This window comes from Thamnophis elegans, chromosome 3 (assembly GCF_009769535.1).
Source record: "Thamnophis elegans isolate rThaEle1 chromosome 3, rThaEle1.pri, whole genome shotgun sequence".
In the NCBI taxonomy this organism is placed as follows: Eukaryota; Metazoa; Chordata; class Lepidosauria; order Squamata; family Colubridae; genus Thamnophis; species Thamnophis elegans.
Genome location: NC_045543.1, coordinates 141979963 through 142007606, shown reverse-complemented (window position 1 = coordinate 142007606; position 27644 = coordinate 141979963). Strand labels below are relative to the sequence as shown.

At 43.6% G+C, this 27644-nt stretch overlaps 2 protein-coding genes across 9 annotated transcripts in view; both read left to right on the top strand.

The window, feature by feature from the left end:
- Positions 1-494: 494 nt before the first annotated feature.
- HAUS1 (HAUS augmin like complex subunit 1) lies at positions 495-25013 on the top strand. 3 transcript variants are annotated; one of them, XM_032214584.1, is made up of 9 exons: positions 495-565; positions 10169-10343; positions 13160-13295; positions 15017-15109; positions 17338-17461; positions 19247-19312; positions 20487-20558; positions 21371-21418; positions 24676-25013. In XM_032214584.1, the coding sequence occupies exons 1-9, from the start codon at positions 545-547 to the stop codon at positions 24757-24759; spliced, it is 819 nt and encodes a 272-aa protein (XP_032070475.1). In that variant the 5' UTR covers positions 495-544; the 3' UTR covers positions 24760-25013. The 3 variants fall into 3 exon arrangements, with proteins under 3 accessions (XP_032070475.1, XP_032070474.1, XP_032070476.1); XM_032214583.1 differs by having other exon boundaries at positions 14975-15109; XM_032214585.1 differs by lacking the exon at positions 10169-10343 and having other exon boundaries at positions 504-565; positions 14975-15109.
- Positions 25014-26384: 1371 nt separating this feature from the next.
- C3H18orf25 (chromosome 3 C18orf25 homolog) overlaps positions 26385-27644 on the top strand; it is a 61511-nt gene continuing 60251 nt past the window's right edge. For all 6 annotated transcript variants that reach the window (XM_032213206.1, XM_032213204.1, XM_032213205.1 and 3 more), the window contains exon 1: positions 26385-26661. The gene's annotated coding sequence lies outside the window, so the exon portion shown is untranslated. The remainder of the gene's footprint in view (positions 26662-27644) is intronic.

The window sequence follows — 27644 nt, the reverse complement described above, 5'->3', positions numbered from 1 at the left end:
AGGAGAGACCTACAAGGTCCCTTCCAACTTTGTTAATCTGTTAAACCAGTGTTTCTCAACCTTGTCAACTTGAAGATGTCTGGACTTCAACTCCCAGAATTCCCCAGCCAGCATTTGCTGGCTGGGGAATTCTGGGAGTTGAAGTCCAGACATCTTCAAGTTGACAAGGTTGAGAAACACTGTGTTAAACGGTTCTTACTGACAGACAAGAAAATTTCTCCATAATAATAAATTTAACTCGATCAAGGGTGGGGGGGGGGCATCCACCTGGCTCAAAGTAACTTTTAAAGCATACCCCCCCCTCAGTTTCACTATCCCCCCCCCTCCTTTCCACCTTATATTCCACGTCAGACCCTTGACCTTAAAAGGACAAAAAAGCCACGCCCTTTCTTTTCCTTGCAAGGGGTTAGTTCAGGCTGCAGGGGAAAGTAGCGCAACTGCCGGCCTACAGCTCCCAAGAGCCCCTGCTTCCGATGACGTCATTGGCCAGCGACGGAGAAACGGGGAAGCGGGAAGTTTGCACCGCAGGGAGAAGCGAAGCAGAATGGAGGAAAAGATAACGAAGGTGAGCGAGGTTGGGACCATTCGGGGATGTGTGTGTGTGTGTATGTACATGTACATGTATACATACATATATGTGTATGTGTGTATGCATACATACATATATGTGTATGTGTGTGTGTATATGTGTGTGTATATTTATATGTATATGTACACGTATATGTATACATACATACATGTGTGTCTATGTGTGTGTGTGTATGTATGTTTGTATATGTGTGTGTGTGTGTGTGTGTGTATATATATTAGATTTTTACAACCCCTGGTAAGCCCCAATTATGGGAGGAAGCTAACTGCTATTTATCAGCACAAATAAAACACACACACACACACACACACACATATATATATATGATACCTTTCACCCTGGCTTCACTGATAACGGATAAGAGCCTGTGGCCTAATGGCTAAGATTTCTGCCTAATATGTAATATAGCCCAGGTTCAAATCCCAGTAAGGGTATGGCTAGCTGATGAGAGCTAAATAGCTTGAAATAGATCTATACTAGTCTCCCTTTATTTATTTATCAGCACAAATAAAAAAACCCCACAAATATATATATATATATATATATATATATATATACACACACACGTGTGTGTGTGTGTGTGTGTGTGTGTGTGTGTATGTATGTATGTATGTATGTATGTATGTATGTGTATATATATATATATATATATATATATATATATATATATATATATATATATATATATATGAAAGAATAAAAAAATACCCAGGATTGGAAAGATTTTCCTGAAAAGGCGCGTTCCCCTGTGTTTTGTGTTTCCTAGTTTGGGCTTAAAGCCAACTTAAAGCCTATTTGATTCTGCAGCTCCAGTATAACAAATGACAATATTTAACAAATAATATTCTGCCAGGCTCAAAGCTTTTGTATACGATTTGTGAGCTTCTAGATAAAAGTTTGATATTTGTTACAGGAGTGATCTCTGTGTTCTCCCTTATTATTAGGATGGGTGACTTTGGGCCAATCACCAGGAGACTGTGAGTTCTAGTCCCCCCTTAGCAGTGGTGAAATTCAATTTTTCTACTACCGGTTCTCTGGCCATGGCTCGGTGGGTGTGGCAGGGGAAGGATACTGCAAAATCCCTATTCCCTGCAAAATCTCCATTCCCACCCCACTCTGGGGCCAGCCAGAGGTGGTATTTGCCGGTTCTCTGAACTACTCAAAATTTCACCCCTGCCTCTTAAGCGTGAAAAACTAGCTGGGTAACTTTAGGCCAATCACTAGGAGACAGGGAGTTCTAGTCCCATCTTAGGCATGAAAACTAACTGGGTGACTTTGAGCAATCACTAGGAGACTGTGAATTCTAGTCCCACCCTAGGCATGAAAAACTAACTGGGTGACTTTGGGCCGATCACTAGGAGACTGAGTTCTAGTCCCACCTTAGGCATGAAAGAACGATTGATGCAATTGGGTATGTCTAGGCTTATGAAAAGAAGGACTAGGGGAGACATGATAGCAGTCTTCCAATATCTCAGGGGCTGCCACAAAGAAGAGGGAGTCAAACTATTCTCCAAAGCACCTGAGGGCAGAACAAGAAGCAATGGGTTGAAACTAATTAAGGAGAGAAGCAACTTAGAACTAAGGAGAAATTTCCTGACAATTAGAACAATTAAACAGTGAAACAACTCGCCTCCAGAGGGTTGTGAATGCTCCAACACTGGAAGTATTTAACATGTTAGATAACCATTTGTCCGAAGTGGTGTAGGGTATCCTTCCTAAGCAGGGGGTTGGACTAGAAGACCTACAAGGTCCCTTCCAATTCTATTATTCTAAAAGCTGGCTGGGTGACTTTGAGCCAATTCCAAGGAGACTGTGAGTTCTAGTCCCACTTTAGGCATGAAAACCAGCTGGGTGACTTTAGGCCAGTTACTCTTGTATCTGCTCAATCCACCCTCACAAAGTTGTTGTTGTGGAGGAAAAGAGAAGGAAGAGGGAGTATTATGTATGTTTGGTGCCTTGAATTATTTATAAATAAATAAAGGCGGGATGTAAATAAATACATTAATATGTATCTTCTATCATATGTGGTGGACATGTCCAAAAGCCAAAGAATTCTGGACAAAAATTCAATAATGGTTAGAAGAAATAATAGAACAAAAATTGACATAGCAATAGCAGTTAGACTTATATACTGCTTCATAGGGCTTTCAGCCCTCACTAAGCGGTTTACAGAGTCAGCATATCACCCCCAACAATCTGGGTCCTCATTTTACCCACCTCGGAAGGATGGAAGGCTGAGTCAACCCTGAGCCGGTGAGATTTGAACCGCCGAACTGCAGCTAACAGTCAGCTGAAGTAGCCTGCAGTGCTGCACTCTAACCACTGCGCCACCTTGGCTCTTGACATGAGCCCTGAGCTGTTTCTTCTAAAAAAAAAATATTAGTAAGGATATCCAATATATAACTCTTCATTTAATTATTGCTGCCAGAATCTCATTTGCCCAAAGTTGGGAACAAACAACCATTCCCTCAAATGCAGAAAGCATTCTGGGAGTTGAAGTCCGGACATCTTCAAGTTACCAACGTTGAGAAACACTGTGCTAGAATGCTCGGAAATGGACAAACTAACAATGGAACTAAGAGATAGAGAGGAAACAGAGTTCTACAAGATATGGAACAGATGGTACAACTGGCTTGAAAAGAGATGTAAAATCAATGCATATGGAACACATAGTAAATACAATGAAAAGAGATGGCATATACTTAGAAAGCAATAGAGATGGAAATATTCTATATAGATGTATATATTGTAAAAATGAGAAAGTATGAAACAACGAAGAATATGTATAAGATAATAGAATGGAAAATGGAAAACCTGAAATCAGAAAAAAGAAATACTGATAACAGAAAGCTGTAAAAGTGCAATTGTGTACAACAAATAGATAAGATTTTAATTGGCCAGGAAAGTAAAGTCATAATGAAAATTTACAAATATTTATTAGAAATAACATTAGAAGAAGAAAAAGTTAAAGGTTGCATGATAGCGTGGGCCAAAAACTTTGGTTACAACATAGATCTAGTGGATCGGGAAAGAATTTGGAACACAAATTATAAACTAACGTGATCAGCAGCACTTAAAGAAAATATATACAAAATGTTTTATCGTTGGCATTTATCACCGACAAGATTGGTGTTGCGATATACGTGCAGGTATGCATCTGCCATACTGTAACACGTATAGAACAGAAGCAATAATTAACCATATGATTAAATCAGTAAACTAAAAGCAATAATTGGCCATATGATTAGATCAGTAAGACAAACTGTCCAACTCCAAGCGTTGATTAAATCAGTACCCTTAACACTAAGCAGATCAGCAACCACAGACTTGTAACTAAGCGTTGATTAAATCAGGGGTTACAACTGTTTAACTCTCAAACATTAATTAAGCATTGGATGTTTGCATGATGATAAAAGGTTTATTGACTATGAGTGTTCTTCGAGTCTACATGAGAGTAAATGAGTTACCATATACTGTAAACTTGCACAATCATGATTGGTCCTCATTGGCTATGTGAATCCACCCCTCCCTTGTGTATGCTCAATAAAAAAGGACCCCCAGACTTCGTTCTGGGTCGGTTTCGTCCCGAAGGAAATTCGTGTCCGAGTCTTCTTTCCTCATTGGCTTCATGAACCACCCGTGGAGAAATCGCATCTGGTGACCCCGACGTGATGATCTGTGCTGCCCATCTCATCTCACCCTCGGCCGGGAAAAGCCTCGCACCCAGGGCCGGCCGTCTGCGAACGGAGCACCCTCTCAATTCGTGAGTATGGGATCGGGTTTCTCGAAAGAACAGGAAGCGCACCTTCATGAGCTTCGGGATATCTAAATTTTCTAGTGTAATTATTCAAGCGATGGGCAAGTCGCTTCCCGTTTTCCCCTCAAAAGCATTTAATTGACTTATTGACTGATGTCTAAAATCATTGTCCAATCTACCCGGAAAAAGGGGTCTTTAAAGCTCTCCTTATGGATAAAATTGGGCACCTACTTCCATGAGGAACCCCGAGCCCCTCTGGGCGTTTTAACAACATGGCGTTTACTTATCAAAAAGGCCTAGCAAGCCCCTTCCTCTTCCCTTCTCTCTTCTTCTCCATCAACATTGAAACATGTGATCACCTTTTCTGGTCAGGGCTCAAGCCATGTGGCCCTGTCCAACAGTAAACCATCTTTCCAAGCAGCCTCCATGTCTCCAGTGTCTTCTTCCCCACTTGGAGCTGAACCCAGAAGGACATTTCTCTCAACAATTGGCGACCCACAGATGGGACTCCAAGCTAGCCTAACAAATGGATATGGCCCAGGTAAGCCTCCCATGCCGGCACAGACCCCATTGAGTCTGAGGGTGGACTTTATCTTGGCCTTAACCATTGGATCTAGGTTTTAAAGGGGTTTTGAGTTTGAGCTCAAAGGCTGCCTGGAAAGAAGGTGAGTACCTTTAAATTTTAATTCTCTAAAGTTTAAATTTTTGTTGTTGTTTCTGTTGTTCTGTGATAATACAGGAAAACTAATTTGGCTACATAAAGGTACTTAAAAGAAAAGGGAAAAATGTTGAGGTTTCTTTTTTTCTCCTGTCTCTTTGTCTCTTTGTCTTCTATGTAACCACGTGGTTTGTTTGTTAAGATTTGTGCCTTCCCTAATTTGACAGATTTGTGCTAGGAATGTAGGATGTGAAAACCTGAGAGTTCTGTTTTTTCCCTTCTTATTTTCTCCTTGTTCTTGTGTAAATGTGTGCCTAAGTCTTTGTGCACCCTCAAGGTCTAAACTGGCAGAAATTGCCTTCGCTCAGTTTGTTTCCCCCCCCCAAAAAAAGAGTACAGATAAGGTTTTTTTTCCTTCCTTCCATCCCTTTGCCTTAAAGTAACAACCCAGGAAATGTTTTAAGTTCATTTACAGGAAAAGTTTCATCCTTGCTTCTATCGTGTGTTTAAATGATTTTACCTGTTTATTTCCTTCCTGAAGCATGTGAATCCAGACCCCATTTTGCATCTGTGATATCCCCATAAATGTTACCAGTTTATCTGTTTAGTAACTGATGATTTTACCTTTTTTTTTACTCTGCCTGCAAGCTTTCTACCCACCCAGCCCCAAGCCCCTCCCTTACCCTTAATCCCCCAACAATGCCTTTTCTGTGGGGGAGGGAACCTTGTTTTCATGTTTTTCAGACCTGGAAGATTTACTCTTCAGGTGAGTAAAGATTTTTTCTTTTGGGGGAGAAGGAGAGTGTAGCCTTGTGTGTGCATGTAAAAACCCTCTGCACATTTATCTGGCCAACCTACTCGAAACCTGGCCTCTAGAAGACAGTTTTCATTTAGATTTTGTAACAAGTTTGCTGATTTTCTGGCCACCATCAGATGAACTGAAGATAAATTCTACCTGAGTTTCTTCCCCAAAGCGATTAAAGCCTGACTGAATGGGAAGACCTAGGTAATTGGACTTGATTACTTTGATGTAATGTCTGTTAAAAAATAAATTCTTAGGTGTGCATCTAATAACATGTGGAATTGAATTGAACTGATGTTTGATCAGCTAGCTAAATAAATAAATAAATAAGCTTGGGCTTGAAGCTGTGGGGAGGGAAGAGTAGTTGGGATTTAAACTGCTTTCTGAGTTTCCCCACTGCTTGGAGAATGAGCCATAAGTTCTCCAAGGAAAGAAATTTGAAGATTTAAAGTGACAGAACCTCCCCCAGGCCTGAAAGTGTTGTTTCATGGTATGTGTGCATGTGTGTGTGTAATCATTTTCAGACCTGGAGGGAAGTTGAAATTTCTTAATAATAGAAAATGGAGCTCATTGGCTTATGTACAGCTCCCTGAAATAATTGTAATAACTGCTTTGTATGAAAGAAGAATGAAATGGGATATTTTTGTGTGTGAAATTAATTTACACAAGCAGTCTGATTGCAGTGCAAATGTACAGTAAGCTGCAAGATTGTTTAATGGTATGTGTGTGTATGCTTGTGTGTTATGATTGGTTGGCATGAGCAAGCATGATTGCAGTATGAATGTATATGTCCCCGAAAGTGATAACTGAAGAGATCCAAAGACCTGTGATTGCCTGTGTGAACCCCCCCCCCCTTTTTTCCCCTCTGGGTCATTCTTTGGAGGGAAGCAGGAGAAATGGGGAGAGTGTGTGTCTGCTCATTTACAGTGAACGTGTGTATGAGATACCTGTGAATGCCTCTGTGCATTCCCCGCCCCCTTCTTTCCCTCATTCCTTTTTGGGTCATTGAAGGGCGGCTGAAGTTTTCTGCTCATTTTAAACAATTTTTTTTCCTCTCTCTTCTGAGACATTTGGAGTAAATGGGTGACTTGCTCCTTCACCTTTACCTTTTACTATTATCTTTTCATCTATAAAAGTTATGCAGTTACATTTCCTTTTCTGCTCTGAATGCAATTTTGACTTTTTCTCTTTTCCTTCTGGAAATTTTTGAGGTTTAAAATGCTTAATTAAACCTATAAACAGAAATGATTTTGAGATATTTTGCTTACATTTGTAAATGTTTTAACATACTTGATGAGGATTTGCTTCCATCTGAATGGAATCTAATATTTTGGAGCGTTGACTCAAAGTACCTCTTTTTTTAATTGCATTTTTTTTAACAAAAAAGCTATTTTTCTTCCCTTTCTCTTTTACACCTGAGTGCATTTGTAAAAGCTTGTGAGTCAAGGTGCTTTACCCTATGATATTTTGTTTGTTTGTTTGCAACACAAGTTGTTGTCTCTTTTGAAAATTTACTCATCTTACTGCAAAAGTGTTTCAATCATAGAAGCAGTGGGAATGTCCTGTTCCATGAAATTTACATCATTTACATTGTCTGCCTTCTGGAATAATGTTTGGATTTCCACATTTGGACAGAATGGGTGAGATTCCACAACATGGGACTAAAGATATGTCTGTAAAGAACTGTATATTTGGCCTCTCTTTTTCTTCACCTAAGACACAAAGGACTGCTAACTCTTGAATTGGCTGCTGGCGATTGCATTCTGATAAAACCTGACATGAGGAGAAAAAACTTAGCCAAGTCTGGAACTGACTACCAAACCTGACTGACCACTCTTATCAGCAAGCTAAGCCTAATGCCATCCAGCAGATATGAAAGAATGGACTCTGAGATGGAGAAGTAAAGACCAAAAGACTTTCTTCTATCCCCAGAAGACTATTGGGGAGGGTGAAAATTGATCCTAAAGTTCTCTTTCTTTGCTTTCTTCACAGAAATTCATTGTTAGGTTTCTTTCTTTTCTCATTTATATTGTAATCAGTTTTAATGTATTCCTGTAAGAATTGTATTTTGAGAATGATAGCACAGCAATTCTGAACACCTTGGATTTATGTCTAGTGGGAGGGAAAGTTTGTCTAAAATGTCTGTATTTTCTGTATTGTAGAAGCAGCTACACAAACACACACACACGCACACACACACCAGGAAAGAGAGATAGAGAGAGAGAGAGAGAAGAGCCTATTCAGAATTAGATTGAAACTATCTCCTCCACACACAGTTTTTCCTAGGTTGATTTTTAGCAAAACTCAATTTGGCCTCACTAAAATAAGAGCCAGGGCAGGTTGAAGAACCATCCCTTTTAATTTTTGGGATTTCTGCTTGTCTGAAAGCTCACAGAAAATGATATCTGATACTAATTGGCATGGAAAATTGGATACTGTAAATTTCTTTCCAGAAATTTGTGCCCCGGTTGCTAGACCTTCATGGTTGAAAGCTATCTGGGAGCCACTGAAGAGATCCTTCTAGTGTCTCTCTCAATGTTTTTTCATCAGAATTAGATCTCCCTGATGTGACCAATTTTAATCTCTTGTCAAACACATGTGCATTCCACTCACATGTTTTGAAGAAAAAACAAAAGGAAGGGGAGTATGTGGGAAATTTAATTTTACAAATTGCTGTCTTCAAATTGATGAAACTGGCAAGGTAGTGGCCAATCTCAGTTGCAGAAATTGGTTCACGTACCCATGCAAAAGTGGACAGGATTAATGGATGATGCAGGCTTCCTGGGAGGAATTTTTCGCAATTGGAAACAAGCCACCTTCATGGCAGGCATGGCGCTCCTAGGGTTTCTCCTTTTACCCTGTTTAATCCCAGTGCTCCGAATCATCATTCAATCCACAGTAGAAAGTATGACACAGGGCAAAAACATTAACACAGCAATCTTTGATTCGCAACACAAAGCCCTACTAACAGCATTCTCTGATGAAGACCCAGAGAAAAACGATACTCCCTTCCGACTCCTCAAAATTTAAAACAAAAGGAGGAGATGTTGCGATATACGTGCAGGTATGCATCTGCCATACTGTAACACGTATAGAACAGAAGCAATAATTAACCATATGATTAAATCAGTAAACTAAAAGCAATAATTGGCCATATGATTAGATCAGTAAGACAAACTGTCCAACTCCAAGCGTTGATTAAATCAGTACCCTTAACACTAAGCAGATCAGCAACCACAGACTTGTAACTAAGCGTTGATTAAATCAGGGGTTACAACTGTTTAACTCTCAAACATTAATTAAGCATTGGATGTTTGCATGATGATAAAAGGTTTATTGACTATGAGTGTTCTTCGAGTCTACATGAGAGTAAATGAGTTACCATATACTGTAAACTTGCACAATCATGATTGGTCCTCATTGGCTATGTGAATCCACCCCTCCCTTGTGTATGCTCAATAAAAAAGGACCCCCAGACTTCGTTCTGGGTCGGTTTCGTCCCGAAGGAAATTCGTGTCCGAGTCTTCTTTCCTCATTGGCTTCATGAACCACCCGCGGAGAAATCGCAGATTGGCTAAAATGTACCCAAACATGAAGCTGACCTGCTGGAAGTATAAAAAAAGTACAAGGGACTATTATCACATATGGTGGATCTGCCCGGAAACACAAAAATATTGGACAAAAATTTGGAAATGGGTGCAAGAAATTACAGGAGAACAGATAAAATACAAACCCGAAATCTTTCTACTGGGAATAATCAAAGGGAAATATACAAAGAAAGTTAAGTACATATTAACACATCTGCTAACTACAGCTAGAATAGCATTTGCCCAATGCTGGAAACAAAATAATACCCCCTCGGACGAATTAGTGATAAAAAAAACCTTTGGATTGTGCAGAGATGGACAAATTAACACTGAAATTAAAAGATAAAAAGAGTCGGAATATTATGAAATTTGGAACAATTGGTACAAATGGCTGCAAAACAAGAATAAAATTAATTAAGCCAAAAAACATATATAAATATATATAGAACTGTGTATAAAGGTGTGTAAATATAGAAGCGAAATATTATATACATGTACAGGTATGATGACATAACAATGTTGATATAATGACTAAGGTGTTGTAGAAGGGAAAAAATAATAAAAAAATCTGCTAAAAAAGTGTAATTGTGATTTTAATGTTTGGAAAATGACAAATAAAAAAACACTTTTCAATAAAAAAATACATTAATAAAAGTTCTAAAGTGCCACGACACTGAAAAATTACAGTCACGCCTACTCACCTTTTGAAATGTGTTTGTAACCCGGAAGTCAAATGGAGGAGAAAAAAACCGTCATTCTTTTCGTTCTGTAACAGGTCACTTCATGGTTGAAGAATGTTTTTGGAGAGCAGCCGATTCCTCTTTTCGAAATGAACACACGGACAGTGGATATTTTGTATGAGCTGGCCGAATGCAATGAATCCAGAGATGGGGATGTCAACTTGTTAATTGAAGATATGAAGCAGAAAGCAGTGGAGTATGAGTCAGATGGTGAGATTAATTTATTCCCTGCCTTTATTGTTTTGATAAGTAACAATATTTTTAGAAAGGGTGGACATGCCTAATATTCCTTCCACGTCCTATTTTCCCCACTACAACTTTCCTGTGAGGTAACTATCTAGCCAACTTCCATGCCTAAGGTGGGACTAGAACTCACAGTCACCTGGTTTCTAGACTAGTGCTTTAACTACAGATTTAACACAAAGTTGGAAGGGATCTTGGAGGTGTTCTAGTTCAACCCCCTGCCCAAGCAGGAGACCCTACACCATTTCTGACAGATGGCAGTCGAGTCTCTTCTTGAAAGCCTCCAGTGATGAAGCTTCCACAACTTCCGAAGGCAACTTCTGTTCCATGGGTTGATTGTTCTCACTGTCAGAAAATTTCTCCTTATTTCTAGGTTGAATCTCACCTTGGTCAGTTTCCATCCATTATTCCTTATCTGGCCTTGGGTGCTTTGGAAAATAGCTTGACCTCCTCCTCTCTGTGGCAGCCCACCAAATATTGGAAGACTGCTATCATGTCTCCCCTGGTCCTTCTCTTCTCTAGACTAGCCATGCCCAGTTCCTGCAACCGTTCTTCGTATGTTTTAGCCTCCAGTCCCCTAATCATCTTTGTTGCTCTTCTATGCACTCTTTCTAGAGTCTCCACATCTTTTTTATAGTGTGACCAAAACTGGATGCAGTGTTCTAGGTGTGGTCTTACTAAGTCTTTATAGAGTGGTACTACCTCACTTGATCTTAATGTGTCCCTCTGTTAATGCAATTTAGGATTGCATTGGCTTTTTTGGATGCTGCCACAAACTCTTGGCTCATATTTAGCTGGTTGTCCACTAAGACTCCAAGATCCCTCTCACAGTTACTGCTATTAAACCTGGTTTCACCCAGCAGACAAAATCCCATCGGAAGGGGAGGTAATAAAGAAGATATTAGATTGTGCAGAAATGAACAGGTTGACATTGAGAATAAAGGACGAAGAGGAATCAGTGCACTGCAGGACATGGGGGCGATTTTATGAGTGGCTTGAAAAAAGGTATAAATAGAAAGAAAAAGGAACAAAACATGAAATAAGTATCTCAGATGACACATGATTAATATAGGGGGAGGGGAAATAAGAAAATATCAAAATGTAAATATACAGGCGTAAAAATGATATGAATTGACGTATGTTAAATAACAATTATAAGAATGTATATCTAAGAATGAATTTGAAAGGAAAAATTAAAAAACCTTTTACAAAAAAAAGTAAGCCTGGCTTCACCCAGTTTACAAGTCTACTTTCGGTTTTTCTTGCCTAAGACTTTATTTTTCTCTACATTGAATTTCATTTTGTTAGATCAGTGTTTCTCAACTTTGGCAAATTTAAACTGTTTGGACTGCAACTCCCAGAATTCCCCAGCAGCCTAGCTGGTTTAGGGAATTCTGGGAGCTGAAGTCCATGAAGGTTAAACTTAACAAGGTTGAGAAAGACTGTGTTAGATAGTCAGATAGTGCTCAACCGAAAAAAGTCACTTATCACCATTGCAGCAACCCCATGGTCACATGATCGAAATTTAGATGCTTGGCAACTCATTTTTATGACAGCTGCAATGCCCCAGTTTCACGCGATCCCCTTTTGCAACCTACTGACAAGCCAAGCCAGTGGGGAAGCCCGATTCACTGAACAAGCATGTAACTAACATAACAACTGAAAATATTCACTTAACAACTGTGGCAAGAAAGGTCCTAAAATGGGGCAAAAAACCCCCGTAACCACTGTCTTGCTCAGCCACAGAAATTCTGGGCTCCATTATGGCTGTAAGACGGGACTATCTACTACATCCAACTGGTTCTCTTAATTACCATATTTTTCCAAGTATAAGACGCACCTTTCCCCCCAAAAGAGGGTGAAAATCTGGGTGCGTCTTATACACTGAATACAGCATTTTTGGCCTCCCGAAACCCCGCCCCCTTCGCAAAAATGCCCATGCCTAGCCTTTAGGAGGCTTCCAGAGGGCTCCTGGGGGCTAGGGAGGGTAGAAATGAGCGAAAAACAAGCCGTTTTTTGCTCATTTTTGCTCCCCCAGCCCCAGGAGCACTCTACAAGCCTCCTAAAGGCTATGCATGTCCCCTATTTGACAAAAAATGGGCCCATTTTTGTGAAAAACGGGCCATTTCTGGAGGGTCTGCAGAGTGCAACCCTCCCCTTTTAAATTTGCCTCTTCAAAATCTTGGTGCATCTTATACTCCGAAAAATATGGTAGATTAGAGTAATTGTGTCAGCCTCAGGCCAAACATACTTATGCCCTAAAGGAGGGATGGCTAACCTTTTTGGTGTCACGTGCTGAAAGGGCATGCATGTGCCCACACCCATAATGCAATGTGTGTGACCCCTCCGCGCGCCCCACCCCCTGCTCATGTGCGTGCAAGCTCCCCGCACATGTGTGCGCAACCCCCATGCATGCACATACAACCTCCTGTGCTTCCCCCTCCCCACACCTATTTTTTGCTTCCAGGGGTGTGAAGGGCCCTCCTGCATCAACCTGGAAGTCAAAATGGGCCGTGGGGGTGCTGCGCAAGGCCCCAAAATGGAATGCAAGCACCTCCCCAATGCATGCGCCCCTCCCCCATTCATGTGCGTACACATACCCCGCATGTGCCCTGCCCACCCGCGCATGCGCAGTAGAGACCCAAAGACCAGCTAGCTGGCAGGAGACACATGCATGTATGATGGAGCTCGGCTGGGGCGACGGCTGATGTGCCCACCGAGAGGTATATCTGCCATAGTTTTGCCATCATGGCCCTAAGATTTTCTTACCTTTGTTTCCCCAGGCCTCTTCCTGCAGGAACTGTTAATGGAGGGTTTGAATCTTTCCCTTAGCAGCCTCTCTAAAGCCAGTACGAGCTACCTAAATCACCTAGTGGACATCGCCTTGGCTCTGGAAACAAAGGACACGTCTCTTGCCAGGTGCTGGAACTCTCTCCCGAAAATGTTTCTGAATGCTGCCGTGCCAACTTCGAGGGAGGAATGACAGGCATTTCATGATCATTAGTAGTTTTTTTAGAGATAAAAGTTGGGGAAAATTTAAACAGTCCCTCCCTCCCTCCCTCCCTCCCTTCCTGCCTGCCTGCCTGCCTTCCTCTCTCCATCCCTCCCTCTATTTATCTGTCTACCCATCCATCCATCTACAATCCATCCATCTATGGTATCTATCCATCATCTATCTACCCACCTACCTACTTATCTATCATGTGTCATATCTATCTAATCATCTAACTATCCCTCTCTCTCTCATCTCTCTCTCTCTATGTAGCATCTATATATCATCCATATCTATCTATCTATCTATCTATCTATCTATCTATCTATCTATCTATCTATCTATCTATCTATCTATCTCTATCTATCTATCTATCTATCTATCTATCTATCTATCTATCTATCTATCATCCATCTCTATCATATCCATCTATCATGTATCATCATCTATCTATCTTATCTGTCTCATCTCTGTCTTTGTCTATTTACCTACCAACCTACCTATCTACCTACCTACCTATCTATCTTATCTGTCATATCATCTATTATCCCTCTCTCTCTCATCTCTCTCTATGTAGCATCTATCTATCATCCATCTCAATCTATCTATCTATCTATCTATCTATCTATCTATCTATCTATCTATCTATCTATCTATCTATCTATCTATCTATATCTGTCATCTATCTATCATCCCCCTCTCTCATCTCTATGTAGCATCTATCTATCATCCATCTCTATCTATCTATCTATCTATCTATCTATCTATCTATCTATCTATCTATCTATCTATATCTGTCATCTATCTATCATCCCCCTCTCTCATCTCTATGTAGCATCTATCATCCATCTCTCTCTATCATATCTATCATGTATCTGTCATCTATCTATCTATCTATCTATCTATCTATCTATCTATCTATCTATCTATCTATCATCTATCATCTATCTACCTATCTCATCTATATCTATCCATTTCTAGCTGCCTGCCTATCTGTCTATTTCTAACATCTATTTATCTCTATCCATCTCTCTCTCTCTCATCTATTCATATCCGCTTGTCTGCCTTCATCTCTGTCTCTATCATCTATTTATCTCTAGCCATATCTGCCTGCATGCCTTTGCCCCCCTATAGAACAGAATATTTTCTACCCTGGTTTGTAGAACAGTTGGAAATCTACAGTTCTAGCTTTAAAACATGATTGAAATTTAGATTAGCTCTGTACATCATTTGTTTATTATTTCAACTTCGAGGCTGAAATAACTTTGGTAGAATCTAGTACAGATTTATTGTTTATTCATCTGTTTCCATTTAGAGATTCTCTTTCTCAAAATGGTAGCTTACACTTTAAGATATAAAGAAAATAGAGGAAAAGGTGGATCACATTTTATTTTTTTGTGGGGTTCATATTAGTCTTCTAAATGCTAAGCCCATGAATGAGATGAGAATATCGAGGTTTGTAATAAAAATTCCATTCTTTAAGAAATCTACCTGTTTATTTACTTATTAGAACTCCCTCAGAATTTCATAGTGACCAATTGCTAAATTCTATGACAGCTCTCGATGTAAACAAAATACCACCAAATCCTGGGCTTTTTATCTTTAGTTTTATTCCTGCCATCAACGACTTGACTTCTGACCTGTCCAGAGCGCAATCCAAAAGCAAAGAACTGGAACTGGAACTCAGCACCCTGAGAAGAAAGCTCACATCAGCGCTTGTGCTGGAGAAACGCCTTCAGGAGTAAGCACTCGTGCCCTTCGTTTTTCCTCCCTTCCCTCCCTCTCTTCTTTGCTCCCAATTTTTTTTTTTTTGCAGAGTTTCAGCTAGTCAGTTGGCTCGACTTACGCTTTTTAAATATAAACACACACATTGTATAAATATAAATAAATACACACACACACACACACACACACACACACACACTGACCTGAATCTATCATAATGAAATAGCATGCTGTCTCTTTTTGATTTCCAAATGTATGCCAAGTGTGTGCATTCTGGGTTTTGATTCAGATGGCATTACAGAACCAAAGGTGAAGGTAAAGGTTCTTTCCGCACATACCGTATTTTGTGGAGTATAAGACGCACCGGAGTATAAGATGCACCAAGGTTTTGAAGAGGCAAATGTAAAAAAAAAAAAAAAAAAGTTTTTGCACTCTGCAAACCTCCCAAAAACGTGAAAGCGGACCCGTTTTTGTTTTTGTTTTCAAAAAAGGGCATGAATAGCCCTTAGGAGGCTTGTAGTGTGTTCCTGGGGGCTTGTGGGGGGGGCAAAATTGAGTAAAAAGCGACCCACTTTTTGCTCATTTCTGCCCTCCCCAGCCCCCAGTAGCACTCTGGAAGCCTCCTAAAGGCTTTGCATGGCCATTTTGGTGAAGGGAGTGGGGTTTCAGGAGGCAAAAAAATGCTGTATTCAGTGTATAAGACGCACACAGATTTTCAGCCTCTTTTTTGAGGGAAAAAGGTGCGTCTTATACTCCGAAAAATATGGTATGTGCTAATCCAGGGGTCAGAAACCTTAACCCTAACACTCAAAAGAGCCACAAAGGTCCTAACAGAAAGCCCCCCCCCCCCCCCCCGGTTCAATTCTGGAGCCGACCGAAAATCTGGTTCCCACACCATAGAGTCTCCTCCTAGGACGGCATTCTTTTACTTCTACCTGTCCTAACCAAAAGCCCTAATCCTAACCCTATCAATTGTGAAGCCAATCGGCAACAGGGAGCTGCAACAGTGGGATGAAAGAGCCACATGCGGCTCCAGAGCCACAGGTGGCTAACCCTTCTGCTAGTCATTCCTGACTCTAGGGGGCAGCGCTCATCTCCGTTTCAAAGCCGAAGAGCCAGTGTTGTTGGAAGACGTCTCAGTGGCCATGTGGATGGCATGACTAAACTCCAAAGGCGCACAGAACACTGTTACCTTCCTATTGGTTCCAATTTCTCTACTTGCATGTTCACATGCTTTCGAACTGCTAGGTTGGCAGAAGCAGAACCAAACAGAGGAGATAATACGGTAGTAGTTCAGGAAACAGACAGAGGATACTGGTTTTGAAAGCAGCCAGGACTGGTTGCCAGCGCTAGCAATCTTGGTGATGTTACCCAGTTGGGTAATGAAACGTCTACACGAAAACAACCAAGCTTAGAGAGCACCAAAGACCCCACAGTCTTCCTCCTCCTCCTCCTCCGCCTCCGCCTCTCTGCAAACCTCTTTCCCTTCTAGCACTGATGATGTTACCTAGTTGGGTTAAGAAAAGTCTTCAAGAAAACAACCAAGCTCAGAGAACACCAAGGACCCCCACAGTCGTCGTTGTCCTCCTCCTCCTCCTCCTCCTCCTCCTCCTCGCTGCAAACCTCTTTCCCTTCTAGCACTGATGATGTTACCTAGTTGGGTTAAGAAAAGTCTGCAAGAAAACAACCAAGCTCAGAGAACACCAAGGACCCCACAGTCCTCCCCACCCCCCTGTGAATCTCACTCCCTTCCAGCACTGATGATATCACCTAGTTGGGTAGGGGAATGTCTGCAAGAAAACAAGCTCAGAGGGCACCAAGGACCCCACAGTTGTCATCTTCCTCCTCATCCCCCCTCCTTCCCCCCTGCGAACCCAACTCCCTTCTAGCACTGATGATGTTCCCTAGTTGGGGAATGAAACATCTGTAAGAAAACTACCAAGCTCAGAGAGCACCAAGGACAGTTCTCCTCCTCCTTCTCCCTGCATACCTCACTCCCTTCTAGCACTGATGATATCACCTAGTTGGGTAATGAAATGTCTGCAAGAAAACACGCTCAGAGGGCACCAAGGATCCCACTGTTGTCGTCCTCCTCCTCACAAACCCCACTCATTTTTATGGTAGCACTGATGTTGTTACTTAGTTGGGTAACGAAACATCTGCAAGAAAACTACCAAGCTCAGAGAGGGCGCCACAATTCAGCCCTGAGCTACAAATACTGTCTCTTCTGTTGCTATTTTGCAGGGATGTGCTGAAATCCGAAAAATTTCTGACAGAGGAAAAAAAAACAGCTGATCGCCGAATGCAGACGATGGAGTTCCTAATGAAGAAATCAGAAGATATCAAATGTGAAATTAGATCCGCTAAGGTAAGTCGGAGGAGACTGCTCAGATTTCTCTAGGAACGAAATTGATTTTTGGGGGGGGGGGGGGGGCCCTCAAAGAAAGAATTTATTTTTATTTTATTTAAAAAGTATGGTTTAAGTTACTGCAGGTCCCCAGTCCCCGCCAGCTGAAATCTGGGAGCACCTGTTTGTTTATTCTGTTTATTAGGATTTATAGGCCGCCCTTTTCCCTGAGGGGACTCAGGGCGGCTTACAATCATTAGGAAGGGGGTGCAATTCAAAAATAAACAGTATGTGAATAAAGTAAAATAATAAAAACACAACTTGCATTCAACACTCAACACTCGGGTGGGGCAAATTAGAAGCTTATCCCCAGGCCTGTTGGGATAGCCAGGTCTTGAGGGCTGTGCGGAAGGCCTGGACGGTGGTGAGGGTGCGTATCTCGACGGGGAGGTCGTTCCAAAGGGTCGGAGCTGCAACAGAAAAGGCTCTTTTCCGTGTAGTCGCCAGTCGACATTGACTGGCGGATGGGATTCGGAGGAGGCCCAGTCTGTGCGATCTTATCGGTCGGAGGGAGGTAATCGGCAGAAGGCGGTCTCTCAAGTACTCAGATCCACTACCATGAAGGGCTTTAAAGGTGGTCAACAACCACCTTTAAAGGGGATCCGAAAAAGAGGAGAAATGGAGAACAAATGATACTTTAGCTTGCTTGGATTTTGAAAGAAAAAAGTAGAAGCTTATAGTAAAAATATTTTTTCCGCCGTATTGCTTTAGGCTTCACCCCCCTGAAGCCTCCGGAGGCGAAAAACGTCCCTAGGGGCAACCCGGAAGTTTGGGTATGGACTTCCTGTTTGCGTGTAGGGTTATTTTTCTTCCCCCGGAGGGTGAAAAACGGCCCAACACGCAAACCAGAAGTACGTTCCTGAACTTCCGGTTTGTGCGTTGGGTTGTTTTTTTGCCCTCCGGAGGCTTCAGGGAGGCTTCCGGAGGGCAAAAAAACCAGCTGAAAATGAAGGCTGAAGTCAGCTGGAGCTGACAGGGCAACGCCTCGCGTGCCCTAACAAATGTCTTCCGCGTACCATTTGTGGCATGCGTGGCATAGGTTCAAATCATCACGGCTTTAGATGATTCTGACCGTGACCCGACAAATGCGCGCACGACAAAATTGCGGCGACAAAACCACAGCGTGAAAACCGCAATGTCATCAATGTGACGACAACAGCGCAGTGACGACAACAGCGCACCGACAGAAGCGCGATTTAAGTTAAGGAAAGGGTCAGGGTTAGGTTTAGCGCGCGCTTCTGTCGGGGCGCTGTTGTCGGCGCGCTTCAGCGCTCAATCGCCGGCGCGGTTTAGAACTCGCGGTTTTGTCACCACGGTTTCGTCGGGCGCGCTTTTGTCGGTGAACCGATTCTGACGATTCAAGTGATTCTGACTCATTCATGATCATAGAGACATGGATGAGAGCGACTCTCTAAGTCCTTTTAGTGAGCTTTTAGTTGGCAGCAGGGATTTGACTGATATTTTTTCGCTAGCATTTGCTGAATGAACTCGATTGGGAAGAGGCCTTACCTTATTATAATTTTTCAGCGATGTAAATAAACATTGACTTCTATTGCTAAATGTCTGTAGAGATTCTCAGTCATCCTGGCCGTGGTTGTCCCAAAGGTGTTTTTTTTTTCAAGAGACAACTGGACTTTCTGGTTTTTCTTTGAAGTCGTTTCGCTTCTCATCCAAGAAGCTTCTTCAACTCTAAACATCAAGTAACAAACCAGGCCTCATACTGATCTGTCTCTTCTCTCCCTGCAGGACCAGCTGTCTGCGAGTGGGCTGGATGCTTCTCTCACCCATGAGTCACTGGTGACCCTTTCAGAGGTGGGTGGGATGCCACGGATGTTACAGTACCAGGCACCAGCTGCCTGGTATTTCACCTGGGCCGCTGGAGGAAATGATAATTCAGCAACCGTTGAGCTGGGATCTGCTGTGATTAAGCTCTTAAACGCCTCTCTAAAAATGTTCAGGATTCCAGCATCTGATGTCCAAAGGCCTGCAGTGAAAAAGGAGGGAGGGAGAAGGAGGAAGGGAGAGAAAAATGGAGGGAGGGAGAGAAAAGGAGGGAGGGAGAAAGGGGGAGGGAAAGAGGGAGAGACAGAGGCAGAAGGGAAAGAAAAAAAGAGTGAAGGAGGGAGGGGGAGGAAAAGGGAGAGAAAGAAACAGAGGAACAGAAGAGAAAGAAAAAAGAGTGAAGGAGGGAGGGGGAGAGAGAAAAGGAGGGAGAGAGAAACAGGAGAGAAAAAAGAGTGAAGGAGAAAGGGAGAGAGAGAACAGAGCGGGAGGGAGAGAGAAACACACAGAAACAGACAAAAGAAAGGGAAAAAAGAGTGAAGGAGGGAGAGATAGAAAAGGCACGGAGGGAGGGAGTGGCAGGGAAACATACAGAGAAACAGACAGAAGAGAAAGAAAAAAAGAGGGAAGCAGGGAGGGAGGGGGAAAAGAGAGGGAGGGAGAGACAAAAGAGAGAGGGATGGGGTGGGTGAGAGGGAGAGAGAGACACAGAAACAGAAGAGAAAGAAAAAAGTGAAGGAGGGAGGTAGAGAAAAGAGAGAGGGAGGGGGAGAGAAACACACAGAAACAGACAGAGAAGAGAAAGAGAGAAAAAGAGAGAGAGTGAAGGAGGGGGAGAGAGAGAAAGAGAGAGAAAATAATTTGATGGAAAAATTAACAACAAAAAAAGCCAAACAGAATGCAAAAGTTTTCTAATTTGTGACAGCTGTCGTGTTGATGCCCTTTTGCCACAAGCAGAGTCAGTGGGGAAAGCAGGTTCACTTCACAACAGTGTGACTAGCTTAAGAACGGCAGACGTTCAGTGAAGCAAGATGGCAAGAAAAGTCGTAAAACAGGGCAAAAAGCCCACTTCACCAATCGGTTCCCTAAGCAATAATAGCTTTGGACTCAATTGCCGTCCGACGTTGAAGACTTTACCTCTCATATAAATGAAATGAAACAGAGCAGGAAAAACTCAAATAAAATAAAATAATTATTTCCACAGAAACTGGCAGATATGAAGAACCAGTCAGTTCCTTTAAAGAAGAAAATAGAATCTTATCTGGATCTCACACCGGTAATTCCCTCCCTCCCTCCTTTTTTCTCTTCCTTCCTTTTTCCCTTCCTTCCTTCCTTCCTTCCTTCCTTCCTTCCTTCCTTCCTTCCTTCCTTTTTCTCTTTTTCATTCATTTTTCCCTTCCTTTTTCTCTGCCTTCATTTTCCCCTCCCTTCCTTTCTTCCTTTTCTCTTCTTCCTTCCTTTTTCTCTTCATTCATTTTTCCCTCCCTCCCTCCTCTTCCTTCTTTCCCCACTCTCATTCTTTTGTCTTCCTTCTTTCCTCCTTCCTTCCTCTCCCTCCCTTTTTCTCTTCTTCCTTCCTTTTCCCCTTCCTTCCTTTTTCTCTTCGTCATTCATTTTTCCCTCCCTCCTCTTCCTTATTTCTTTCCCTCCCTCCCTCCCTCCTCTTCCTTCTTTCTCCATTCTCATTCTTTTTTCTTCCTTCTTTCCTCCTTCCTTCCTCTCTCCTTCCCTCCCTTTTTCTCTTCTTCCTTCCTTTTCCCCTTCCTTCCTTTTTCTCTTCTTCATTTTCCCTCCCTCCTCTTCCTTATTTCGTTCCCTCCCTCCCTCCTCTTCCTTCTTTCTTTCCTCACTCTCATTCTTTTTTCTTCCTTCTCCCTTCTCTCCTTCCTCTCTCCCTCCCTCCCTTTTTCTCTTCTTCCTTCCTTTTCCCCTTCCTTCCTTTTTCTCTTCTTCATTCATTTTCCCTCCCTCCTTTGCATTTCTTTAATAAAAGGGCTTTGGTTGGGATCAGGACTCTGCCTTGGGCTTTTGGGGAAGCCTAGGTCAGAACTCCTAAGTACTATTGCTATGTCTTCCTCTTCTTTTCAGAGTCCTTCTCTTGCTCGAGTGAAAATTGAAGAAGCCAAGAGAGAGCTGGTAGGTCTTTTCATTTCATTCATTCATTCATTCATTCATTCATTCATTCATTCATTCATTCATTCATTATATTTATATGCTGCCCTTTTCCCCCGAAGGGGACTCAGGGCGGCTGACAAATCAAATCTGGGAAGGGGGGGGTACAGACAAAGAGCATCCGGCGACTTCAGCTGGTACAGAACGCGGCCGCGTGAGTGATTGTGGGTGCACCGCGGTTCACCCACATAACACCTATCCTCCGCGAGCTGCGCTGGCTACCTGTCGATCTCCGGGTGCGCTTCAAGGTGCTATTAGTCACTCATAAAGCCCTGCATGGTAGTGGATCTGGATACTTGAGAGACCGCCTCCTGCCAATCACCTCCCTGCGACCAATTAGATCACACAGATTGGGCCTCCTCCGTATTCCATCGGCCAGCCAGTGCCGGCTGGCAACTACAAGGAGGAGGGCCTTCTCAGTAGTAGCCCCGACCCTTTGGAACGAACTCCCCGTGGAGATTCGTACCCTCACCACCGTCCTGGCCTTCCGCACAGCCCTCAAGAACTGGCTAGCCCGTCAGGCCTGGGGACAAGGATAGTTACCCCTCCCGAATGATGAATGTATGTTGCTTATTACTTTTATTATATGTGTCTATGTCATTGTTTGTACTTCCCCTCCCTGATTTTATGTGAGCCGCCCTGAGTCCCCTCAGGGAAAAGGGCGGCCTACAAATGTTAATAAAATCATAAAAATCATAAAAAACAAACATGATAATACACAATTTAAAACACACAACAGTCATACCATTCGAGACGGGGGCAACAGCTCTTTAGCCCCAGGCCTGTCGGAACAGCCAGGTTTTAATGGCTTTGCGGAAGGCCTGGAGGGTGGTGAGGGTTCGAATCTCCACGGGGAGATTGGCATCAGATTAATCCTTTGGCATTAATCTGAAATCGGGGCTAACATGGGTGCTAATTTCCATCTAGCAGAAGGGATACACTGAAGGGCAATGAAGGAATCAGGCATGTTTAGTCCAAGGCAGTACAGAGAGTCCTCGACTTACAACGGTCCATTTAGTGACCATTCAAAGTGATTCATTTATTGACCGTTCAAAGTGACAACGGCACTGAAAAACGTGACTCGACTTGAAGTATTTTTCCACACATAACAACGGTTGCAGCCTCCCCGTGGCCACGCGATCAAAATTCGGGCGCTTGGCCACTGATTCATATTTATGACGGCTGCAGTGTCCCGGGGTCAGGTGATCCCCTTTTGCGACCTTCCGACAAGCAACGTCAAACGGGGAAACCAGATTCACTTAACAACGGTGTCAGTAACTGAACAAACTGCAGTGATTCGCTTGACAATGGTGGCAAGAAAGGTCGTAAAATGGAGCAAAACTCATTTAACGGTGATCTGGCTTAGTGACATGTCAGGGTAATGATGATTTAACAGCTTAACAGCTGTAAGGCTATAAACTGAGATGATGACATGAGGATGAGTCAGCGATGTTACTGCCACTTTAAGAAGCTGTATATATAAAGGAGGCCAGGAGAGGGTGAATCTTTCTCTCCTCGTGTGTGTGTCTCCATTGTAGTTCTCCGTGGAGAATTGAAGATTGATTGATTGCCTAGTATTTGCCTGATACGTCTATGTATGGTTATATAAGTCTTGTAGATAAACCACTGTTTATATACAGACAAAAGCTCTGTGTACTATATTTTGCTCCTGGATTGCCTCAAAATAGTAGTCACGCTGTGTGCACTCTGACATGATAGAAATCTGGGGTTCCATTGTGGTCGTAAGTCGAGGACTACCTGTATTCTTCATTTTGAAGAAAGAACTGTTTTCTGTCAAGGTTCCAAGTAACACCCCTAACAAAAGAAGACTCCGAGACTTGACGTTCCTCAAAGTTCCATTTTATTAGAGACGAGTTGATAACTCGGCGTTGCCCAGATATTTATTTATCCTAATCCATACATTTGTCCTCAAAAATAATCCCGAACCAAATCTAATTTCTAATGTTGGATTTTCCCCCTTAACAGGCAGTCCCATTGTGGAGTACTGGGAAGCCGTTATTACGGCACCTCCACCGCTCTGTACAGTAGAAGCCATTTTATGGCAGTACGGTAGAAGCCATTTTAAGGCCCAGCAGGCTGTATCTTAATAGAACACGTGCATCGAGAGGTGTTAGGGGTGTCTTATCCCCACAGTATTTGTTTCCAGAGAGCAAGTCATCTGTGCGGGAGGCATTCCAGAGTTAAGCTGGAACATACACACACACACAGAGAATCATTCATTCATTCATATGTATGTATGTATGTATGTATGTGTATGTATGTATATGCATATTCATATATGCATATACATACACAACACATACATAACACATACACAAATACAACATACATATATATGTATGTATGTATGTATATATATATAATTTAAAGTCACAACCCCTGGTATGCCCCAATTATGGGAGGAAGCTAACTGCTTCCATTCTCTGTCAATTGGCTCATTCACAAGAGTCCATCACGACAGAAACCCAATATTTTTACTGTTGCCTTGTTATATTTGTGTTTTTATTTGTGCTGATATTGTGCTGATATGATATATATATATAATTTTGCTGATAAATAAATGAAGGGAGACTAGTATAGATCTATTTCAAGCTATTAGCTCTCATCAGCTAGCCATATCCTTACTGGGATTCGAACCTGGACTGTTTTTACATATTAGGCAGTTATATTAACCTCTAAGCCACAGGCTCTCCTCCCTTTTCAGTTGAGCCAAGGAAATGATTACGTGTTATGTCAAAGCACCTGGTATGCCCAAATATGTGAGGGAGCATACTGCTTCCCTTATATAGAGGGGGGGGGAGAGGGAGAGAGGGGGGAGGGAGAGAGAGGGGGGGGGAGATGTCATGGCACATGAGGGAAAACCCGAATCTGAAAGTTTCCAGGTTTTCCCCACCCAAACGAAAGTCCAAGCCCCTGCCCAGCCCCCACATGTCCGTCACATTGTCCAATCAGGCACCGTCCCAACTGGAGATGCTTCCCAATCACACCACTCCAGGTGCAGGGCGAGACCTCCTTGACTCTCTGAGAAAGGAATGCTATTTTGACTATCACACTCCACTATCACACTTCCCCACAACCCAATTTCCCACAGCATCCAATGTGGCAGGTCTGAAGGCCCAATGCGAAAGATGCCTTTCAGGCCTGACCTCTGTCCTTTAATACAAATCTTACGGGATGCTCTTTTTCCCCTTCCTTTGCAGGAAGCCCTGGAGGCCGAATTTTCAACAAAGCTGGATATGACTGCACTTTCGGCAACTTTGCCTACCAAAAGACCATTTGTGTAATCATTCTGGTGCGTGCAAAAAGGGAAGATTATTGTGGCTGTTGTGCCTGCTGGTTTCTCCCTTGACAGAACGTACCATATTGTATATAAATTGTTTTTTCTTCCTGGGACTACGTCATAGCATTCAATCTTGCTGAATAAAATTTTTAACATGGGGATTTATATAAGCAATTGGATTAGGCCATCACCCTATTGTGTGCTGTATTGCATCTAACTCGTTCACAGAAGAATAACTGTAAGTATTTGTAAGTAACAATAAAGTATTATTTATTTATAAAATTTATCAGATGCCCATCTTACTACTCAGTAACTCTGAATGGCTAAGATTCGTGATGGCGAACCTATGTCACGTCTGCCACTGGTCTTTGCAGGCACATGAACGTCGCCCCAGCTTAGATCCACTGCGCATGTGCGCGCCTCCCACCAGCCAGCTGATTTTCAGGTTTCTGCTGCGCATGGGCAGGAGGCGTGCGGGAGATGCATTCACATGTGCAGGGCCGGGGTAGTGGTGTGCACATGCGCGGGGGTGGCGTGCACATGCACGGGGTGGTGTGTGTGTTCCTTTTTGGTTCCAGGAGGCTTCAGGGGGGCTGTGGGGGGTGCGGGTGTCATACGTGCATGGGGAGCACAGTGAGGGGGGTCTCACGCACACATGCGCAGGGCGATGGGGCACATGGTGTCGCGTACGCATTACATTATGTGCATGGGCATGTTTCCGTGCACTGTCACGCATGTGCGCTTTCGGCACACGATGACAGAGATTACCCATCACTGGCTTAGATTATTAAAGATAAAACCATATAGACTGGTCCGAGGTGCGTGGGAATTGTACTGCTGCCATGTAGATTGGTCCTGGGTGCATGGGAATTGTAGCGCTGCCATATATATATATATATAGGTCACGGGTGTGTGGGAATTGTAGCGCTGCCATGTAGACTGGTCCGAGGTGCGTGGGAGTTGTACTGCTGCCATGTAGATTGGCCCTAGGTGTGTGGGAATCGTAGCGCTGCCATATAGATTGGTCAGGGGTGTGTGGGAATTGTAGCGCTGCCATGTAGACTGGTCCCTGGGTGCAAGGGAATTGTAATGCTGCCATGTTGCCTGGTCCTAGGTACGTGGGAATTGTAGTGCTGCCATGTTGACTGGACCCAAGCAACAGGAAAAATACATTACAGCTGATCAATATCTTGCATTGGTCCTGCATGCAAGATTTCTCTCCGTCAAGTAGTAGTAAACTACTTTTTGTAGTAAACCCTTTTTGCTTTTTGCAAAGTGGTCGCAGGGCTAGCAGCCTTATTCACACAACCCCTAAATCCGGTTCAAGCAGAAAAAACAAACGGGCTAGAAAAGAAGGGGTTAATCCTGCTTGCCTCCCTTCCTTTCTTGCGCGCATGCGCAGCCTGTATAGTCCGCGCGCCGCCTTTCGAACCCCGCGACCGTTGGAAGCACAGCAAAGACGTCGCCCCTTTTCCCCTCGCTTTCCCGCCCAATTGCCTTCCGCCGTTACAGGAGCGGCCGGGAGCCGCCAGGTGGCGCAGCCACAGGATGCCGCGTCACGCCCTCAGCCGTTCTTTCCGGCCGCGCAGCGCTTTCCTCCCCTGGCGTACTTCCTGTGTCAGGCGGCGCCGCTGGTTGCTGCCGGAAGTGATGTCGGAAGGCTCGAGCTGAGGCGATCCCAGCGGCCTCCCTTCTGAGGTGACATTTTTTTCCTCCCTTCCTCCGGCTTCTTCTTTTCGTTCCCTCCTGCCCGGGCCGAAGAAGCGGCACCGGCCACGCCAGAAGGAGGAACGGAGAGCGGGGGGAGAGGAGGAGCCCCGGCCCCTCATGCTCGAGCTGGCCCTTCCCGCGGGGCCTCAGGCCGGGAAGAGCCTCAGAGGCCGCGGCGGCGGCGGCAACAACTCTGGTGAGTGACACCCCCTCCTCTTTCCTAGTCCTTTCAGCCTCACGGAGCGCCTCGGCCTACGAAAGGCCGAGCGCCCGAACCACTCCCCGGGTATTTGGAGGGGACTGAGGGGACCGCTTCCCTTTGGTCGCCTCGTTCGGCCACCCTCGAGTCACAGGCAGAGTGGGCCTCTTGAAAAAGACCCCACCATCACCACCCTCCCCGGACTTTCCTTGGTCTTTTCCCTTCCTCAGAGCCTTTAATTCGACCGCACCATCTTAGGCCGCGAGAGCAACTCGGCCTGCCCTTTGAGCCGACCGGAAAACTGGGATAAGGGCCTCTAAATCATGGTTAGTTTATGAAGGGGTGTCGTGAGAAGGGTTCCTGTGGTCCAATTAGGGTTAATATGAGACACCCACCCCACCCCATCCCCGTTACCCAGGTTTGGAAGTGTGTGGGGGGCTGAGATTGCACCCCACAATAGCAGTGGCTGTAAGAGGGATTTTGGAGTCCTAGTGGACAACCGCTTAAATAGGAGCCAGCCGTGTGCAGCAGCTGCCAAAAAAGCCAACACAGTTCTAGGCTGCATCAACAGAGGGATAGAATCAAGATCACAAGAAGTGTTAGTACCACTTTATAACGCCTTGGTAAGGCCACACTTGGAATACTGCATTCAGTTCTGGTCCCCACAATGTAGAAAAGATGTGAAGACTCTAGAAAGAGTGCAGAGAAGGGCAACAAAGATGATTAGGGGACTGGAGGCTAAAACATATGAAGAACGGTTGCAGGAACTGGGTTTGTCTAGTTCAATGAAAAGAAGGACTAGGGGAGACAGGATAGCAGTCTTCCAATATCACAGGGGTTGCCACAAAGAAGAGGGAGTCAAGCTATTCTCCAAGGCACCTGAGAGTAGAACAAGAAGCAATGGGTGGAAACTAATCAAGGAGAGAAGCAACTTAGAACTAAGGAGAAATTTCCTGACAGTGAGAACAATTCATCAGTGA